The following is a 22,677-nucleotide window of genomic DNA, read 5'->3' on the forward strand; positions in this document are numbered from 1 at the left end:
AATATTAAAACGGGATATGAGATGAATAGGGCGTGACGATGTGGACTGGATTTTTTTTTACTGCGGTTTGCAAGTGACAGGCTTTTGTCAACTCGGCGATTAACGTCCGGGTTTCAGAAACGTTCGGTATTTCATTACTAGCTAAGCAGGTGTCAGCTTCTCAAGAAGGACTCTGGTTCACGGTGTTAGTTACGAGGCAGTAAGTGTGTTTTGAAACAAAGAAACGTAGGAATCATGTGTCACTTAATCATTTCTAACAAGAAAGCAATGAATCAGATTATGTATTGACCTTAAACGTTCAAATTAATGGGGTATGGAATCTGTGTTCGAAATTCCAGAGGGAAATAGTGTGATTAACTCATTAAGGAATGTGGATTACCACCACGTGGGACCTTCGCCCCCCCCCCCCCCATGCCTGGTTTTCCCCGAACATGTACGACTTGAGATCAACACTTACGACACGTCGAAGTGTTACGATGATGGATAGCTAATCAGTGTTCAGTCACGTTCAGAGGGCCTCTTGAACTTTAACCCCTTGGCCTCCCGCGCGTTCTCTCACTTGGACAGTGACGAAACTCTCACTAACTCTGCCAGGTTGCAGCCAACTCGAGGCAATGCAAAATATTCTAAAGCAGAGGTTTCCAACCTTTTTCGCTGGCGTACCGCTAATTATAATTTAACACATTAAATGTACCACTAACCAAATGCGTTCAGGGAATAGAATGTGGTGACTCCAGTATCATGCACGGCAGCTTTGAAGATGGAGGCAGTATGTCCTTCCGGAATGTTGATATCTGCCAACAAATCCACACTGCGCAACAAGCCACAAGAGTAGCATCGACGTTTTCATCGCTATCAGAACCTCAGATCTGCACCAGTAGCTAATATACAATCACAAAGAATGTTGACTCTTGTCAAGAAAAATTAGTAAGTCTTGGCCCAATTTTCTTGTCTGGGATTGTACCGTGTTACCGTCTACCTAGATACCTAGACGAAGTGAAAAGCTTTTTGTTGGTAACAATTACACAACCCTGCCCTAGATACTAGTTTCCGTTGCTAAGAATTTGGCAATGCGCGGTGCAAGGAAGGGAACGTAGTTAGAAGCCCAGACGCTGCTGGACCATTTGTATCTGTCTCCCGAGACAAGAGCGTATTAATCACGTTTTAGAGTAGCCACGTTTCTCCCTAACGTCTCGCGTTGCTGTTCCTTCATTGTCTGTAACGTTCTTTGGAGCGAATAACCTTCAGTTAAGTCGAACCAAGCTGTTCCATTACCCGTGTCATTTTCAATGCAGAGTAGCAGTTACGGGCTCAGTAACCGTGAAATCAGAGCCAGTTAAACGAACAGTTACAGGTTTGACAAACGAAATTAAAAATCCGGTAGTCGTAATCTGAAATTTCTCTGTAACACCATTTCCACATCTATCCAAACTCAGATCAGCTGCTAACGTAAAGGCAACGTTGTCTTTGCTGTTTAACTGAGCACCATACCACCTGTGCTGAGATCTATGAAAATTCCATCAGCCATTCTTCAGTTATTATAAACACAAACAAACGAAAACATGGCATCAGAGGCATATGGCGTCATCATAGTCCCACCACAGGAATTTGAACATTTGTCACGTCGATATAGTTCGCGACTGTAATCTTGAGACTTGCGGGGTTAGGAGGTGGGGTGAAGGAGGAAAGATAGCGTCTGCCTTTAACGCTTCGGACTTCCTGCATTCCTTGCAAGTCTCAAGATTACAGTCGCGTACTGTAATTTCGATTGTATGCAGACGTAAACACACATCCAGTCCCTGGCCTGCAAGTTATCTTTATCTCTCTGACAGGATTGATTTACTGGACGATCGGTCTACTTAATGGACAGTGCAACATATGGTTAATACCTTGAAATGCGTTTCGATTTCTGGTTGCTGGATTTTATTGCAAGATGTCATGTTGTGTGTAATTCTATGCCTTTGTAGCCTGGTCTGGGACTCATGTTGGTTCCTCCTATGTACGGGAAAGCACTGGAAAGGTTTTCCTCGTCCTTATCATCCATGGTATGCAATTGCCTTCTTCTAACAGCGAGGTAAGATAATACCTCAGGCTCAAGTACATTTATGCCCTTTCACAACTTTGAACCCATGATAAAAGGCATAGAGCTAGGTTAGTATTGTCCGCGAGGCACGAGAGTAGACGTGGCCTTATCAGCCGTTGCTTGTGTGGGTTCTGCGCATGCGCTGGTGATGTATTCCTTACCTAAGAACATTGTGCTCAGTCAGTCTGTACGACGTAAGGCCTGTATAAGCTGCTGGTGTTTATCGGTCCGCTAGTAGCACAGAATTCTACCCCCACCTCCCTCAAAGATGTCAGGTCTACTCTCGTGCCTCGAGGACAATAGTTGTGTGCTAAGTTTGTAAGCTTAGATAGATCAATCATGTTTCCTCTGAGTCTTTTACGAGGACGATTTGTAAAATAAGTAATTTACACGTTTGTTAAGGTAGTAACAAAGTAAAGATATTTGTAGGATTTTACAAAACAGTCTCACAGTAGATTGACATGTCTTGTTTCTCTACGTAATCGCCCTGCGTGTTACATATCTAGTTCAAAGTTCCGTGATTCGAACAGAATACAATGCTGTTTATTGGGTCATCATCAGCGTTTGCACTTCATCTTTGAGAAACATGATTTGTGCTCATTTCGGGCGTATTTCCATGTTTGCTATTCCAGCAGTTCCAAGCTCGTCTAAATATTATTTAAGTATTCAGTCCGTACCGCAAAGAAAACACTACCCGTCTCTCCATTTCAGTGATCAGCTATTAAATGCTGTCAAAGAAAATAACTGTGTATTTTGAGAAAAATTCAAAAAATACAAAATACAGAATTAGTGAATGTTAAAGCAGATGGTACGTATACTTACCACTGGGCTTCAAAGAGCAAAATATTCTTTTGCCGTCTCTTTTTCAACTCTTCGAATTTGCACCGCGGCATCTTTTACCCTTTTTCAACGTGTGATTTCTTCTCTTTGTGTCCGATATGAATCGTTTGTATCCTTAAATCGCATTTCAGCTGATATTCCTCACTCATTTTTGGGGAAATTCAAAACGTGCACTCCTACTTCCGAAATAGATTTACATTCGATACCGCTTTGCTACTTCGCCGTTTTAAATCCACCAAAGAGATAAACCCTGTTGAGGTTGTTCTAGAGCTACATCGAGTCTGCGCACTGAATGGAATATAATTTACGAAGAAGCATTCATTCCACTCTTGTTGGCAGGGCCACCTTGTAATGACGTTACCCCGTGCCCTCTTGTTTCTACTTAATGACCGTCGCGGTCATTTCTCCCCCTTCCCCCCGCGCAAAATAAACAACATGCAGTTAACCCTCGCACTGCAGACGTCATCAGTCTTAGTCTCCAGACGTCAAAGTTCTGCGTCACGACCCAGCGTCAGTTTTCAAGCCCGCTTCGGAGACTGCGGTCACTTCGATCATTTGTTGCAAGTTCCTTTTTTGAATTCTTGTGCCAGATGGTTCGGATGATACGCGTAGCTGGGTTCTAGTATCAACCAGTCGTGTATTAATAAGATTGCTGTCGTCTGGGCTGTTGCGCCTTGTAGTCTGGTGGAAATTTACCGACGTTTCAGAGGGCCTATCGATTTTGTAATTTATGTCTGGCCGCATGTAAGAACGAATCCGATGAATTATATCAAGAATTTTTATTGGGAGCTGTACTAAAATGTGTAAGCACTTCTTCAGTTTTGGTCATGAGGATCACCAATTGAATTTTATTTATTTAGTGTTCTGTCTGACGACAGGTCCATATGAACAGGATCCTTCCATCCTTTTCTCGGACTGGGACCTGTTCATATACGTTCTTGGCAGATGATCCAGAAGTGGTTTGCCATTGCCTTCTTCTGTGTGTGAATGGAGTAATTGTTGGGATGCCACGGAGAAACCGGGGAAGCCCCCGGAGGAAAACTCCGTGTTGCCTAGACCACGGCCTTGCCCAACACAAGTTATAAATTCGGGCACCGCCGGGATTCGAACCCGAGACCCCAGGATTACAAGGCCAGCGTGGCATACAAATTGAATATCAGATTTAATTGGTAGACTTGTGAAGATCGTTTCTGTATGTTCCATAGAACGTCTTGGGGTTACAGACGAGTTGGGTGTCTTCAAATATGGACGGTAGGTTACGTTGACGTAAAGTTCCCAGACACATAACAAGGGGTGGTCCTCCAGATTTTGGTTCAGTTCACCAGTAAAATGTCCATGCTTATTTTACCTATGTTAGGGCAATTTTAGGACGTTATGATGTGTTGGAGATGTAGGACAGTTCAGTGAAACGAAATAGTTAGGAAAACCACCAACACTTAAAAAGTAGATGGAAGAATAATACTGATTTGTCTCTTAGATGCTTTGTGATGTGCCGAACTGGATTGAACGAAAATATCATATCCAGTGGTGGGTAATACTGATCTTGAACCTTCGAAAGTTTTTGTCATTCAGCTTAGGTGGTTAGTTTGTTAGTTGGATGATTAATTAGGCAGAAACTTGGTTACGTAGTTAGTCGCGTTTTCATATGAGGTTCACATGCCACGGTTGTCTCACGAACCGTTGGTTTACAGTCTCTGCTGTTGGGGGCGTGCTCCGTCACTGTGTTCAGCGACCATCCAGCCACATTTTACTCTTTAAGTGACATCTGTATATGATAAAAAAAGGTTGGCAAAATGATGCAATGTAATTAAGAAAGGGCGAGAAAGTAGTATGAGGCTGGTTGAAACTTGGGTCATTTGTTAACCACGCCACATCAAAAACATGCAGCTCGCGAGAACACACGGGCCCTTTTCCGACATTTTAGTTCTTATTGGTTTTTACTCTCCGAAACGTCTGAAGTTATCCCTGCTTGCACCTTGAAACCGCGGTTCAGTTCCGATGGTTGAGGCAGTATATTCATCCTACAATTGTGTGTCGGCTAAGGATTACCTTTACTTATGGATTTGTTCTGAACTAGGCTAACAAGTTAGATGTGTCTGTGTTAAGCTGCATGTTGAAGTAAAGTAATGTTCTTAAAGTTTATTAGCTGGCTAAGTCTGTCAGTTAAAATAGTTAAGCTAACATACTCAGTTTCTTTAGTTTCAGTTATTACATTCTAGATCAGTGGTAACAACCTGGGGTACGCGAAGACATCTTAGGGGGTACATGAAATTTAAAAAAAAATTTAAGATAAACGCTTAATAATCAGTAATGTAATTTATTTAATTTATTTTAGATGTAGATTATATACTATGTATAACTTGAATTATACACCAACAACTTTGGGGGTACAAAGTTGAAGATATTATATCTGGGGGTACGCAAAGACATCTTAGGGGGTACGTGAAATTTAAAAAAAATATATATTATTTTATGATAAACACTGAATAATCAGTAATGTAATTTATTTAATTTATTTTAGATGTAGATTATATACTATGTATAACTTGAATTATACACCAACAACTTTGGGGGTACAAAGTTGAAGATATTATATCTGGGGGTACGCAAAGACATCTTAGGGGGTACGTGAAATTTAAAAAAAAATTATGATAAACACTGAATAATCAGTAATGCAATTTATTTAATTTATTTTAGATGTAGATTATATACTATATATAACTTGAATTATACACCAACAACTTTGGGGGTACAAAGTTGAAGAGATATTATATCTGGGGGTACGCAAAGACATCTTAGGGGGTACGTGAAATTTAAAAAAAAAATTATGATAAACACTGAATAATCAGTAATGTAATTTATTTAATTTATTTTAGATGTAGATTATATACTATGTATAACTTGAATTATACACCAACAACTTTGGGGGTACAAAGTTGAAGAGAAATTATATCTGGGGGTACGCGAACAAAAATGGTTGAATACCACTGGTCTAGATATCTTAATTAGTTTAGTAAGTCTGTTATTTGTTAGGTTACAAAATTTATGTTTAATTAGTTAGGCTGCTTTTACTATTAGATTTGTGGAATGTCTAAACAAGAAAACAAAAGTTGTGCACATTTCTTAAATTTTCCTCTGACAGAAGCACTCACTGCATTTTATTGTGGGTTCGAGTCTGGGTGATATATTTGGTGTAGTAGAGCGATGTGATCTAATTCAAGCTGCGAGCTGGTGCGACTCCAGACGGGATGTTCTCGTTCATGTATGTTTCCACGCGCAGCGCTCGGAACAAAAGAGACATAACGAGTACTACTCTAATTGAGACGTACTTTTCAGCACAATGAGCTCTGACAAGACTTTATCAACCTCAAATTAATTTTGTCTTTAATTCGCTTGTTAAAATCCCCCTTTTTGTGCCATAGGGAATTGTACTGTCTTTCCTAAACTGTGCTGGAATGGGGAAACGCTAACCCGGTCTTGGCCAGAGAGCCTTTTCCCCCCAAAGTGTGTCGTAATGAAATTCAGGGATTTTCTTTAAATTCCTTCATTAACGTATTGTAGAAAACTGGAGGTTGATGGAAGGACGTAATTATTAATCTACGTAATGAACGTTTTGTTAACTTGAAAGAGAACAAAATAATATCATTCGTCTCTACTTTTAACGCACTCATGGACCATTGAGTTCGAATCCCGTTCACTGTTTGTGGACGATTTATCATTTCCTTTAGTTTGTCCTGTATAGGACGAATTATCGGGAAAGGTGGTAGGTGCATTATCGACTTATTTCATGGGACATTCTATATACATAGTTGGACTTAAGTTCTGAAGGAAGTAAAATGTTGCGGGTATTTTAAACTGTGGCATAGAGAGATGATAGGCCACAGGCTTGTTGAGTGTTGCAAACAAACTCTTATTTTACGTTACCCAAGTTTGACGGAGATGTACAGCTTTGCTTGTCCGCCAGTTTAAACGCCTTAGAAACGTGGATTAATTGCTCGGTTTTCTGAATTTTTTTTTATTTGTTGCTTTACATTTTTGAACGAATGCATCGCTGCACTTCTGTATTTTCTTTGTTAAGTGACACTTTGGATTTATCTTTCTTCTTTCTGCTGTAATAGTTGGCTCAGTAAGATGTTTGTGTGTGTGCTTCTTAAACCTTTTCATTTTCTCTCTCTCTATCTCTCTCCCCCACCCACAATTCTTGTTTCTAAGCCCTCTCCCCTTCTCTTTTACTCTGGATGTGTGTACAATCTTTTGAGCAAGTAATTATGTTCGTGGATGTCTTGGATTCTTTTGAAGGTTTTTCGATACATTTTTTTATTTATTCTGTGGCAGTGTAGCCTACCACATTTTTTCTGGGTTTTGCAAGTAATTAAATACCAATTTTTAACACCGGTAATCCTGAACCGATCCTGAACCATATCACGCCAGATCTCCCACGTAATTGGTGTTGTTCTTATTGCAATGGGATCAGACGATGTCTCTGTGGAACTGGGGCCCCTAATGGGCCCATTGTCCGTCCCCCAGATGATGCATGACGGTGTGTGGAGCATCGGCGAAATTATATCGACAGGAGAAGCCTTTAGGACTCTGAGAAAAATCTGTCCCAGTGCCACGTTGTCAGCCACAAATCCCACATGTACTGATCTAGCCGCGAACCCGATCCTACGCACTGAGAAGCCATCATCTGAGCCTCGGCACGGCCAAAGTGTAGTGTCGTATTCCTGTCCGGATCCTTAAGACAAAAGACAGATGGAGTCGGCTGAAATGAAATTCCTAAGATCGCTGTCTGTATTTGAATAGAAAAAAAAACAGACATGCAGAATATAGAACAATTTAAAATCTATACTCTGGCTAGTAACATGTCACGAAGCAAGAATTTTCACAGAACAATCTTGTTTATGTGGTAAGAGTAGTGAATAACATATATTAATAATTATTTACATCTTAATGATTTTCGCCAGTATATTTCCATAGCATATCTGAAAACTGGAATTATTTTAAAATGTAATCGTTTCTGTAACCTGAGGCTTCATCAAGTGTTTTCATTTGAACAGGAAATGCCCCCCCCCCCCGGGGGGGGGGGGCTAGATCGACTGCTCATAAGTAGACATGATGCTATCTCAGCCCATTAAATGAATTAGTTTTTGTAGCAGACTGTAGCAGTTGTTTCCGCGTCTCTACATCATCTCTCTTGGTTCGTCTTCTGGGGTCGTTTTTTCTGTCACTCTCACACACCATCCCTAAGTGGCAGCTTCTGGGCTTCGACAATTTCCGGTCCATCTACAGGCCTATGACCCCCCCGCTCCCACTTTCACTGTTTTGCAAGCTGGTCAGAATGAGCCCATGCGACCTTGAACTCTAAGACTGAAATGTCTTTACTTTAATGCTCCGTTGTTGAAATTTCTTGATTATTTCAAGCGCTCTGAAGCTAATACTTGAAATAAATAGAGGGAACACTGTGACATATTTTTAATTAGTTTCAGTATTCATCAGAGTGACTGGGGGTGTATTTAAGTGCCGTAGCTCACACCACCAGTAATTCTTGCGCGCCTCAGTGTTAATGATTTTTGGTTCTGAAGGTGATGGGGACGACGATTTTATTGTAATGCAAGAACGTGCAGTGAGTTATGCTTAAGTTAGACCAGACGATGACTGTGTATCAGAGAAGAGAGTAGCTTCGACAGAAATTATTCAAATTAAGAACTAAAATTCTGTGAATGTGGGAAGGAAATATGGCGGAGTGGACCTACAGGAATGATCCACACAATAAAGTATGTTGTTGTTGTTGTTGTTGAAGAAGAATGTTAGTGTCAGAATCCAGGTAGAACGCCGAAAGTGATGCACATTACACTTTTACATTAACACACCGAAAGTTTTTTTGGCGTAGATGCATAGAATGTTCTTCAGCAAAAATATATTTTATTTTCTACCTGGCACTTACAGTTTTGTTTATTTGCACTGTTCAAATATTAGTGTTAATTTAGTGATCCAATAAAAGCAGAAGATTTCTTACTTTCTCAAAATGTAAATAAGCAGTAGACATAACAGCTGTATTGATCGTCTCGTTTTATTTTGATCTTTTCATATAAAGTATTTCGTCGAGTTTTATCACTTTCGATTGGCACTGTTCCTAAGTCGATTGTTGCTGCCCTGGTGCCGTTTTATATATTTTCTCTTTCATCTTATTCTCCTCTATAGATACGTCGTGGTCTTGTTTTGCCCTGAATTTATTGTTTTTTTTAGGGAGGGTGTACTTCCTCGGATGAGGGATCAGCCCATCGCAAGGTTTCTCTGATAGGTAGCGCATACATACTGAAAATCGTGCATACACCTATTAGAATTCGATCCCGAAATCTTGTCACGCGTCCTTATGGCGAAAATGTTTGTGATCTGAAACTTCTGTTTTCTTAAGTATGATACATGAGTAAAGTTTTTGCCCACCATCGAAGGAAAAATAAATTACAGTTCATGATCAAATCATTTGTGGTGAGATGTGTCCTCACGGCGGTGAGTATGAAGATTTCTGTCTTCTGGGTTGTTACGCCGTGTGGTAGAAGTTGGTGTCTGCCTACGAGTCCACACGACGTTAGAACGCAGAAGATCAACATCGACTTCACCGCTGTGAGACTCCGGGGGGATTTCAGCATTTGTATCCATCAAATTGCGTTAAGGTTACCGGCATGTTCTTGTGATGACATTTCTGAGCATTCAGGTGTCATAACAAAATCACCAAACGTAGTTTTCTTGTGGTCAACTCCTTCCTTCTCGGAGAGACCCGTTTTGATATCACGGCCAGGATATGGACTGTGCTGGAGGAAAGAGTTATTTTCCTCAGTCCCTCCAGGCAGATGCCGGTATAGTACCAGACAGCTTCCTTCCATATCCTTTCCAATTCATTATTCATCTTATAATTAGACGCTATGTTAGTCGAGCTACCGAGTGTCGTTAAACTTATAAATAAGTGGAATTATTTTTGAGCAGCAGTTTAACCAACGAAGACCTTGGACAATGCTGCTGGCTTCCAGTCTTCGTGCAGAGGTTGTGATGACAGGTGTAGTAAGTAAGATTGTTGTTGGTCTTGCTTGCAGACTCACGTGATTTCTTGGTGCAGTTTTAATGTTTATTCGTCCTTGTATGAGTGTTTCCTTCTTTATCCATCATCCCATTTCATTTACTTAAGTCTCGACTGCTCTTGTTTCACGAATAGCCATTGGTTCAAGTGGATTGTAGTCGAGATGCGATTGGTCCATTTTCTGTTTCTGTTGCTCGTGCTTTGTTCTTCGTCTGACTTTAAACCCGCGTATTCGTCCCGTCTCTTTCATAGACCCTGATGCCATTTCTTTGCCGTTACGAGTTGAACTTTTGTTTTTGTTTCCTTGCTTTCTGTCCCAACATGTGTGTGTGTGTGTGTTTTGTGTGGGGGTTTTTTTAGTTGGCTCTCTACCAGTAGTTGTAGCTGTGAGCATCGGGGTTGCGTTTGTAAGTTGGCATCTTTGAAGTGTTTTTGGTCCACAGACTAACAGTTGTCATGTGCGTGAGGTAATAACATCTGTGGTTATTCGAAAACCACGGAAACTGCCCGATTGGCAGTTCTTTCTTTGGAATGTTTGTTTCAATTTTATAACAGTCGGTTTAAAGGTGATTCGGTAATATGTAAACTGCTCATAAGTGCGTTTTGGTGCTTAAGTTAACAGCAGAGTGCGTCTAGTTAGTTAGTTAGTTGATTTGTGTGATTAATATTTATTTTACGAGGGCCTGCTTGAGTGATTCTGCCACGACTCACCGATACTGTTTATAAATTAATCTGTCTCATTCGGTTTTATATAATCCAGATTTTATAATTATTAATGTTTTATGTTGTGTTATTCTTATGAAACATTCGTTTTAGTGTTTGTTATGCTGAAGTGAATAATACGTTTTGATATGTACTGTGATTTTTTATCGACTGCATTAACATCGAATGGAATAAATAGATTGTTATTTGTTTTCTGTATGTGTGCATTTCGTGTGGAATTCTTTTAACGTGAGGCATAAGTGAATGAAGAGACCTCGAAAGTGTGTGAGTAAATATTTTGAAAAGAAGGGATATTTGGCGCCTTGAGAGTGCGTGTGGTTCTTTCAACTTGTTTGCGTTTGCCCCGGAGGATATAAGGTTAGTCTTCAAAAACTGAATGGCGTAGCGGTTAAGATAATAATGATGTGTTCAGTATTATGTCAAGAACGTTCTTACACCTTGTTTCTTGGGTAATAGAACTTAACGGCAGAGACATGGTAACGCTAATACCCCATTGCTTAGCGCCAAGTCCTCTTCGATCCGTGATGGACAAATTGTTGGAACAGCAGGTAACTCCATCTTGCCATTCAGTTTATCAGCTTACAGTTTATTTATTTAAAATTAGGTACATTTAGAATAATGATAATTCTCAGAAGTTTATATATTTTTGTGTAATATTTCTTATCAAGGACTGGATATTAAAGTTTATACAGCCTGCATTCTACATATGAAAGTGTAATTTTAATAGTTTTCTTATCTGGGTGTGAAGCTCGGTGTCATTTTGAGGGACCGGCAGAGATTGAGATTGTTAAGAGTAGAAATTGTTGATGATACAGAGTGTCCCACGTAACTCCGAACCCACATCCCTGCGACAGAAATCTTAAGCATTGTGACCAACTTCTGCTGAGCCATACTGGGTTCAGAGACTGTAACTGCACGTAAAAGACTGGCCACTGTCGTAACCGTGTCCTAATTCGAAATACTGTCTTCACTATCTTCTTGTACTGCAGACGCTGTTGATAATTGACGATTAACAAGTGTTACTACAGTCTGCCGTCATAAATTTTCTTGTTATCAAAGGTAATTAACGTATACATTACAGTGCATGAAGACGTATTTTTTCTTTATTTCTCGTAACTTCGTTAACAGGCAAAAGGATTCTGTAGTCTTCTCGGGCGATGGACAAAACCCTAACGTTTCGGAGACCATCTCTGCTTCCATCATCAGGGGGAAAATTATGACGTTGGGCTCTTGTCCACAACTGACGCGGCTTGTTCAGTCCCCTTGAAAGCTTGAAATCTTGCATGTTGCAGCGTTATAGGGTCTCTCGTATAGAAATAATATTCAAATAATAGTCGCACAGATCTTTGATGAAGTCTGTATTTTATATTACGTTTCTTGTATCATCGTTATTAGTGTTTTTGTTGCAATGGAGCGAGATTTTGTGAATATGGAACAGCGATGACGAGAAATACGACGAAATCGCAGGAAAAAATGTCCCAGTGTCACGTCGTCCACCTCAAAAATCCCACATGGACTGAGCTGGGCGCGAACATGGGCGTCTTGAGTAAGGAACCGGCGACTGACGCCCGAGATATGGCCAGGCCTTCTCTGGTTTTCTGGAAATTAAGTTTTTATTGTTAGTTCACCGTCGCTCTTAGAGAAAGACATAAATCCGGGTTTTGTTTTTTTTGAGATATGTCACACAGAAAAAGGTCCATGAAATTGCATCGTGAGAAGCCTTATAATTTTTACTTTCTATCAGATATTTCAGAGTGATTTAGGATTAGATTGGCCTCGCGTATGAGATGAATATTACAGTGAAGCTTATGATTTCATAAATGCCGCGGAATTTTTTGATTATCTGAGTGACTCCCAGTTTTTGAAGAAAGAGCCTGTTAAAAAGTTGTTGTGAAATAGGCTTAATAATTATAATGGTGTGATTATGGGCCGAAATGTAGGCATAATGAAGAATATTCTTATTAAACTTAGCCTTCTTGAGAACAGTTAACGGTTTGGGAGACGAAACGGACGTGTGGCTGCCTAATTCCTATTTCATTTTGAACACTTCATGCCAAGAACGCTTACACAACGGTTTTAAGACGTATCGGGTTAGAACCTAATTGTTATTACTGGCAGGTAGAAGTTAAATGCACAAATTATGTAACTCGTATATTATTAATGTTAATGGGCTGTGTAAGTGTGCTGTTTCAGTTCTTATTCCACAGTAACTAAATGTCTCATATGTGAAGTAAATAGTCGCGATTGGTTAAGTGCTGTATACACAGCGTTTGTGTGTGTGTATGTGTGTGCTTTAGCTTATGAGATGCTGGAACGAACACAGGCACATCTGTTAATGAATGAGATTTATGCGTCACTTTTCCTGCCGTTGTTTCATATAGTGGCACTTCTCCATGAAGACTATTACCTCGTGTGTACTCTTTAAATGGGGGACACCACCAGCACATCGTACTTATTATTTGTTTTAGAGTGCTAAAACGACATTTAGGAATAGGACATATTTACTGAAAGCGAACGAGGGGAGCGTAGACGAGTTAAAAGGAAGACGAAGAGGGGGGGGGGGGGAGGAAAGATACGACTTTTGAAAATAAAGCGTAAGGAAAAAATTGAAATAAAATAAACATTTGACACTTTTATTATTTATGCTTGTAATGAGGGGGGAAACACTAAAGATCTGTTTAAAGCTTCTGTATCGTTTGCAACGTGGCATCCAGGTGCAGCACGTCCTTGTTGAAAAAGATGATAGTCGCTGTACTGATCAAGACATTTCCCCGTCTTTTATGGAACCTAAAGGTTCAGTACCGTGTTCACAAGAGCATTTTATTGGAGCCCGCTTCTCGGTGGTTGAAGCGAATCGATAACCCCCACCCCCACCCCCCCACCCCTTGGAAAAGGCTATTATTCTCTATGTAGACGTGAATGTGGCTGTCTGCTGGATTGCACCGTGTAATCGCATTGAAGTGTAGCGACGTTTCGGAGGTATGCGCTGCCTCCATCATGGTGCAGCATGTTTGAAGACAGTCATCGTCATATTCGACGTCTTTAGAACCTGATATCTGACACAACTCCTCTTGACTTCGTGATAAAATGTACTCTTAGCTATTTTGCAGAATTTTATCGTCTTTTGATGCCGTGATAAACGTGGACACGTTTTCTTTCGTTTCTTAAAAAGGTAGCCGAATTCAGGTAGTGATTTCCCCGTTCATATTCAGAGCCGATGTAGGATTCTTCGGATGATCAAACCGTGACAGAACGAAACTGAGTAACGCCGAAAATGTCGCGGTTGAATCCTCAACACTCCTGCTTCGTATGTCGTAGGCTCCGGGTTTGAATCTCAGCCCCGATATTCAGTCATATGCTGGCGCTCTTGTACACAATCATCATCCACTCGATGATATTTAACTTACGCAGTTGAGAAATCATCATTAAATATACCGACGATTAATCTGTTATTTTGCGACGTCATGTTTATTGCAGATGGTTAGATTTACATGGACATACCCGTAGTTGGATTACAACTCTGTACTTAGCGCTGTCGAATCAGCCTGATTTTGTGGCCGTAAGTAATAAGACGCTTGATAATTTGAGACAAAGCTAACTTGGCCTCTTTTATTAAAGGTAGCCTGTGGTACAGGGGGCTGAGGGTAGAGTCCTTAATTTTTGAGAGGATGGCCAATTCCATACCGGTACTCGAACTGTGGTCCTCCAGAAAACACGTCTGATGCGATTCGACTATGGTTGATAGAATTCTGAGTGTTCACCGGGTGAATACCTGCTGTGTATCTTGAAGTAAGCAAGCAAGCCAAGAGGTTCTTGAAGATTGGAGATAAATGACGAAATGGCATGCTAGTTAGATATTCATAGTCGTACGAGTACTGAATACACAGTTCTTAAAAGTATGAATGAGCACATACGTGGAGATATTGGATAAACAATTTCGACTTTACATGATGTAGGTCAAACGATACTTTGTAGTGATGGGCCTCAGGAGGTAAGATATGAGACAGAACTAATTAGAATTTATAATCATTACGAGTGAAAATACGGTACTAAGTGACTGACTGGCTGTCAACTCAGCTTTTTACCTTAGATTTCCTTATTCTTCCCAGAGTTAGGTTGTGTATAGAAATGGTTGCTGTCATTAGTGATATGCTGTGTGTTCGTTTGAATATTCTGTCATTTATTATGACAGTCCTCTCAGCACACGAAAACTTCTCAGAATCTGCATCTTCCTCGTTATCACCATCGTCATAGATTACGACATCCCTCTGAGCGACGTAGCGTTGTGTGAATCGTGTATTTGGAGAAGCTGTGAGCTTGTCTACTTTTGTATGTATCACCCTGTAATGAGCTTTCTTGAAAGTTAATGATTATACCTGATTATCTGTCGGCAACGAGCAACTGGCTCTAAAAACAAAGGCAAAAACTGTCAAGTCATGATTGGCGTTTAACTTTCTTACTCCGAAGATCGGGGAACTTGTGCCTGCAAGTCTCCCCACGTGATAAATGAAGTGCAGGCTAATTATCGCTTGTCGATCACGCACGCACACCTTGTGCATTGTGCCTTGATTCCAGACAAACGCTGTTCTTCGGTCCTGATTGATGGAAGTAATTTCGCTGCTTCAGTTTACTTCGTAATTTTTAAACTCGTTTAGTCAGTTTAATGAATTAAGTTGATCTTACGTTTAATCACTTGTTAAATTCATTGTATTTGCCTTCTTTCGCCAGTGGATTTTATCCGTAATTAGAAGTTTGAAACGGCAGTAATTAAGGTGCATATACCGGTGAGTGGACGATCGTAGACCCTCCACTGACACTGGGGACCACTGGTTTGAATTCCCTGTCTGTTTACTCTTATAGCGTATAATGATAGGATGATTAATGAATATTGAATTTGAATGGATATGGAAGGAAACTGTCGTGACCTAATTTAAGTCCCGGAATTTGTGTGCATGGACTGAGGAAAACCAGGAAAGTCATCAGAATAGCCGCACTCCGGGCCCAGGGATATTCGTCCTAGATTTTTTTTTGTTACATTATGATCCTCTGTCTTTGGAGTCCTGTCGTTTGGTTTAAGGAAAGTTTCCCTGGGCGCTGCATCACGAAGACGTATTGGGGGAGGTAGAGCGTCAGGCATTTTTAACTTTTGCAGCAGAGGATTTGTGTGGTCGGGACACGTCGGGAATGCAGAGGAAGAAGGGTGCAGCTTCGTTGCCCTCGGTGGGTTTCATCGGACCTCGGCCTGGCGCTTGGATGGAGCCGAAGTGCGAGAGCGTTTGTCGACGTAAAGCAGTGTCATTTTATCATACTGTCGCCTTCATCAGAAGTCACCACGCCAGATTTTTTTTAGATAATATGCACACTTAATTTTTACCGTAATTTCTGTAATTAAATCAACTGTAACGCTGTCAGTTGTCCTTTAGATAGTGCGGTCTTGATCATATCGAATGTAAATCGTTTTTCTGTGAGGTTCAAGCTTCAAGCTTTGTAATTTGTATAAAACAAGCCATTTCATTCCCAAATTGCTTGTATGGACTAGTATTTTGGAGGTTCCCGTTTCAAATCTCTTGACGGCGACCTCCTTGGTTTGTCGGAATCATTCCGGACGAATGCCGAGGCTGTTTCATCCCTAATTTTTTTCGATTCACTTCACGTAATCTCATGTCGCGACTTCGCAAAGTGACTAATTATCGAACTTATGTAATGCTCATTGTGAGGTTACTGTATGTGTCGAATGATTTGTTTCTTAACACGACTGAAAATTCTTTGGAACCCACATTGCGTCTCGTTCACATGCCGAGTAAAATTTCGTCAGGCAAACTTCTCCTTCACAGACGCAACGTAGTGTGTAGTTCGTTTATTTGCAATTATGACATGCCCGTTAATTGGCTGTGAGCAGTAAAACAAATTGCCCTCAATGGAAATGTATTTTCCTGTCTGTGTGAGAGCTGGCTTATGAAAGTTTGTGGTGGCAGGGAATATTTTTTATAGAATACTATATCGCGTTATTACATAGCTGTTGGTACAACCTGTTCCGAAATTTAATTACCGAAGCGTGTTTCAGTAGAATGTATTTGGTTCTTTATTTTCCGTCGCTGTGGTGACTATGGAACATCCAGATAATCTCATTGTTTTGACAACTTGGCTCCACGGCTAAGGTAATATATATAATACTATATAATTCGAGACCCTCTTCAACCAGTTCCACCCTCCGTGGAACTTTAGAATATTTCCATTGCAAAGTAGCAAAGTAGTTTTCTGTATGGAGCTGGGGAGTTGTTTTGTGCTTATGAATGATAATTTTGGTAGCGTCGAAATCCAATATCCATAACGAATGATAGGGCAGACATTCTGCTCCATTATCCTGATGGTGTTTTGTTTCTTCTTTCCCGTCTCTGCCCCCATGGCATTTTGTCTCTGTTCTGAAAGTAGTGAGTTAGGCGTGACGTCATGCGATTTAAATATCTATACAACAATTTCGTGTCCTTTATAATATTTGCTAGGTACTAAAACCTGCAGTCACGTGATTGATTATGATTTGCGTTCGGCAGTAATTGTTACACGTTTTGGTGGGGGAACGCCTAGGAAGAGGCCGCTTAAAAGGCTACAGGCTTTAATAATGAGCATATATATATATTTAATGTTATTTTTGAAGCTTGAGATAGGCTACTGTAATTGATAAATGTAATTAACTGAGTGATTCTTATTTTCAGGTGAAAGGGCACAGAGCAGATCCCGACTTAGACACACCAGAAAGGAGTCGGTAAGTCGATGTAATATAGTCCTTGAGAACCTATTAGTCGATCGGTTGGTCAAATTTCCAGCCGTTGATGCAGCCCGAATATTCATTACCATGTATACAACATCCAGTCACTAGTTGCAATTCTGAACTAATCTGGTCCACAACGTGACACCCTGTTTCTTCAAGATCATTTTGATCAGTCGGTGCTTACATCAACGAAGTGATTTGTTCTCTGTGGAACTTCTAACCGAATTTCTGTTCGCATTTCTCATATCTCTTAGGCTTGCTGCTTTCCACTCGCATTTCACCAGCCTTCATTTGTCATTCTGGTAATATTTGTAGAGTGAAATTGCACACATTCACTCCCGGAAGACAAAAAACAAAATGGAAAGACGGTAGAGGCCTGTGAAACAGAGGACGTTGTGCAAAGGGCTGTGTATAAATCAAACAGCACAGTGACCACAAAAATATAATTTCGTAATGTCAGAAAATTAAAGAATCTCACAAAGAAATCAAATAATTTAACGAGTGAATAATTTTATTTATTTATAAGTTGATATAATTGCGTCATATTGTGAATTAAAATTTAATTATTCGTGTTTTTTCCGTCTAATCACAATTGTATATAAATAAAATTTATACATAAGATATTAAAATATCATTTACATATTTGGTACATCTTTTTACTACATGTTTCGGTTACATTGAACCATCTTCAGGTGTAAAGTTAAAAGTTAAAAATTATAATCTTATAAACTAAAACTTAATTACTGTTGTGTAACTTATGATGATGTTTACTGCCAAATTTATTGGAATGAGGGTATATTTTGAAGTGATAGTGGTTCAATATTGGCCTGTATTTAGGATATGACATTGCAATAAGAAATGACACACGAATTTATTTAGAAAAGCAGTCAGAATTGTTTTAACAGTTCAAGAATGCAAACATATGTGATGTGAAGTGTTTACTAAAATGTAGCAGGTTACGTGAGAGTAGATCGAATAAAGAATACGAAAATTTTGAGTTTGTGTAAGCGAGAGGACACTCCAAGCTCTGCTTTTCTGCCTGAGTTACGTATCTCAAATCTTACATTGCGGACAGAATTTCAGACTTTTCAGTGCCAAGTGCTTCTTCTGTCCTTATAGTCTTGGGTAAATGTTGTTGACACTTTGCCAAATCGTGAATGTCTTTATGATGAGCAGCGTCATAGAGGAATTCCAAAAGAGGCAGGATACAGCAGAGAACAAATTAATTAACACCAGCAATGAGCAGTAGAATTAATTTGAGGATGACTGGAAAGAAACCCCGCGGCTGTATCGAATTTCTGCCGTCCAGAGCTCGCGGTCAGTTCAAAATGTTGCAATTTGTAACGGTAGTGGTAGTTGATATTTAGCTTATTTAATGACGTTGAATAATCTTCGCAGGTCATTGCATCGCCTAGACAGGTGTGAAACATGAGTGGAAAATATTCGGTATGAGAAACATCTCCGTTCTGTCGATTCTAGGGTCAATTTGACGACGTTGTTTCAGATATATGGGCTGCATATAGTGATCGTCGTGTTTTGTATTTAGTCCTTTCGACGTTCGCTTGGAGGAAACATGCCTCTGTAAGCCACCGTGCTATTTATGTGTAGCACGCATGGGAAACGTAAAACGGATACAGATTTTTTGTATGAAAACTTGAGAAAAGAGAACACTTTATTGGAATTGAAGTATAGGAAGGAAAGTACTGAACAAATTTTAAATAAAATTGGTACATACTGGAATCATCTGGATGAGAAACTGAAAACGGTAATGAACGGGTTCCATAAAAGGTGATCGACTATTAGCATCTCAAATACTCTGCAGCGTGGAGTCCCGATATTAAGGGCCACAAAAGTTTGGTCATTCAAGTGACTGGTCACAGGTTGGTCAGCCTTGGCTAGGTCATTAGGAAGGGCAGATGTTTTTTCCCCTGCGCCACCGTGTGGGAGCCGACACAACTTTTTATTCAATGAGGGCCGTGGGATTAAGCGGTCATGGCGTCAAACTGACCACTCATCTCCACTACGTGCCAAGATAGAAAATACGTGGCACTCTACATCCTTCAGCGGCAATACTATTGGCAAACACGTGATGGTTTCGTGACGTAAAACTCTTGAGTGCTGATTGAACGGACGATTAGATCGCGAGGATAATATATAGTTGCCGGTATCTAGTGGAATTTGAATGCGAGGAATATATGCCAGGGGCCGGCTCGTCCCACCTACCGGGTGCCCCGTTCTTTTTTACAACGTTGGAGACACTTAATTTGCTTTCTTGTGTGACGCTACGATTATTTTCCGATGTCACATTCCACCGCCAATCGCTGATGCCAACACCTTTGTAGCGTCAAATTCATGTGTTCTGCCCCCGACCTCATTTTTCAACTTCAGCTGTTCTCTTATCCTACACGCACTGTTAATCTGAAGGTACCAGAAGTTACCTCTCTCTCTGCTCTGCCCCAAAGCTTACGACATGGCGCTGATGTAAGTTTTATTGGAATTTACACGTGGTACTGCTAAGACAGTTAAGTATATTACCATGGACTGGGAATTTGCGTTATTTCGGGGGAAATTATGAACCGGGAGTGGATGGTAGAGAAAAATGCATGGTGAGGAACTTCATAATTTATTCTCTTCACTTGATTCCATATTTCCTAGATTTTAAGACACTTCTTTTCTCACATTTTAAAATTTCTTAAATTGGTGTGCGTCTTATATTTGATGGCTTCTAAGAATCGATATATCGCCCTTTTCCTGAAAACCTATTACGAAATCAGTCGATGGCGTCTTTGAACTTAGGTAATATGGCGCATTATTAAAATGGCCACGTTGAGCCTGAATGCCTGCGACGTAGCTGGTAAAACAATTTTAAGTTGGATCGTAAAGAATTGAGAGTGAGAGGGTGTAGAATGGATTCATTTGGCTCTGGGCAGGGACCAGCGCTCCTGTGAAATCAGCAAAGGAACTTTTATTATCGGAAAAGGCGTGAAATTTCGTAAGTAGCTTCTTATGAGGGATTCTCCTTCATGGAGTTAGTAAAGCAGTCTGTAGTCTTGATATTTCTTTGTCTGCGCCTGTGGCTAACAGATATTCTGCGTCCAGTATACTTTATTTCGGTCAGAGCACGGATTTTTTTCCCAAGGTTTTCATGGGCTTTCTCAGGCTCTCCAATCGAATATTGTTATAGTTTATTCAGATAATCCACCGCGGGTTCTTCCCTAATCCTTTTCAGTTTCATTACAAAATATAAAATATTCCTAATCCTAATCGACGCGACGTCATCTCTGCAGTTGATAACTGCGTCGCTCCTCCAAACCCTGCAAATTGGTGCACTGGTAAAGTTTAAATTTTTTTACGTGAAGGTTTTGTGTTTTCGGCTGAGTTTCTGCTTGTCCTTTTCCAGTTTTTTTATGTGGTTTAAAGCCAATGTATGTTCACTGTTTATGGTCATCAGATGCCTTTGAAGCAGCGTCGTTAAATAACTAAATAATTCTCGTCACACGAAAATGCAAACATATTGTTCTATTGGCGAAATTTAACTTGTAATTTCACCTTCTAGTGAGTGCTCTGTTCATTTCTTAAAACTGATTTTTTCCCCTCTCTTAATGCCTGTAAGTCGCGTTTTATTGGCCCAGCTGAAGGAGCCTTCGCCTGGTTTTATTATGTGCGACTGACCTCGTCAGAGAACAAAGATCGAGCAAAGGTTATGTCAACAAAGGAATGCTTGGGAGTTGGCTGCCAATTAGGAGGAGCATAGCGTTGCTGCAGAATTCAGCGTGGTTAATGCCTAATCCATTATACGTCCACTTCTCTATAGAAGGAACTCGTAAGCGATAATGCAGACTCTTTGCAATCTAATTAACTGGAGGAAATGCAAGCTAGTCAAAATTTCCGCTGTGGCGCGACACAGTTACGGCTTGAGACAACGAGATAAAGAAAGTGTGTTCACTTGTAACGAGCATAGAATTGCGCAGAAGCTACGGTGCCCTACGTTTATCGACGTGAGGATTTTGTCTGTTAGGTACGAAATTTAACGCCAGTTTCTGCAGTTGGCGGCACTGTCTTGGCGGGGCGAGTGACTATCCGGTCTGTTCGCCTAGGCGGCAAAATACGTCACTGTTAAGGCGTTTAGCTTATCAGATACGGAATTATTATGCTTTCATGTCGAAAAAATAACAAAGAAATTGTTGTAGAATTTTATTCCGCAAGGAAATTTTTATTCATTCACAATTTAATGTTTCTTTAGAGCGATAATTTATAATTTATTTGGGGAACGAAAAATTTAAAGACAAGTCCCTCGGAATTTAACTTTTTATGAAGAGAGAATACATTTCAAATTCAAACATCGCGGTCCAGTTGTTAACTCTTGCTTCGTTTGCCGTAGGTTCTGGGTTTAAAATTCGGCCCAGTTGCAGTTCTGACAGGTTTCTCGTTGTTTTCCTCAGTCTCTCCGGGGAAATTCCAGGATAGGGACTTAAATCCGGCTACAACAGCTTTCTTACATATCCTTTCCAATTTATTATATGCTAATGAACCGATCATTTGACTCTTCTGAGTAAATGAAAGCGTTGATAAACCAAGAATAAATGAATATATAAATGAATCGGTAAGTTCAGAGCAGGAACTTAATTTCCTTGCTTATATTCTATTGCAATTTGCAGATGTTGGCTGCCTTTACGTTTTGCACGTAGTTCATGTAAAGTATTTTAATTTTCGAACGCGTTTTCGCATAAAAATTCTGTGATTCAACTTTTGTGGGTTACCAAAGGACATGGCCGTTGTTGATCGTGTGGTTGGTAGATGAGAAACGGTGGAATAATCCCCATTCCTGAGTCATATCACCTCTCTGTAACAAAGTTATAAAACCTCTGCAATAAAGTAGGCCTCGGCCCGAGGAGGACTGTGGCGCTAGAGGAGGGGAAGAATTTGTTTGGGAACGTTTGTCGTCATAGGCATTATAAATCCTTGTCGATCCTAGCCGAGGTGTAAATTGTACAACGAGTGAGCGAGGCTGGCAGTGGACCAGAAGGTGGAATGCTTTAGATGTTTCTTGTGCCCCGTCTCATGGATAGATCTTTGTCAATGCCACCGCTGTATAGCGCTCAGACACCAACAGCGTCTCTGCCGACAATATTATTATTATTATTATTATTTTGATTGAAATACAGCGCATGTGGAATGTGAAATCGA

The 22,677-nt window shown here is 40.2% G+C and overlaps 1 protein-coding gene across 9 annotated transcripts in view; it reads left to right on the plus strand.

Moving 5' to 3' along the window:
* The window catches only part of eya (eya transcriptional coactivator and phosphatase 2), a 140,091-nt gene that overhangs the window by 88,208 nt on the left and 29,206 nt on the right, over positions 1–22,677 (plus strand). For 6 of the 9 annotated variants that reach the window (XM_022062646.2, XM_022062651.2, XM_022062649.2 and 3 more), the window contains one exon: positions 17,432–17,484. In XM_022062646.2, the coding sequence (XP_021918338.1) occupies positions 17,432–17,484 (53 nt within the window). Of the gene's footprint in view, positions 1–11,113; positions 11,270–17,431; positions 17,485–22,677 lie in introns of those variants that run through there. The other 3 variants (XM_022062647.2, XM_022062655.2, XM_022062652.2) reach the window with 2 other exon arrangements.

The sequence above is a fragment of the Zootermopsis nevadensis genome, unplaced genomic scaffold (assembly GCF_977971745.1).
Source record: "Zootermopsis nevadensis isolate Lab colony 2312 unplaced genomic scaffold, Znev_1.0 Znev_ptg000004l, whole genome shotgun sequence".
NCBI lineage: Eukaryota > Metazoa > Arthropoda > Insecta > Blattodea > Termopsidae > Zootermopsis > Zootermopsis nevadensis.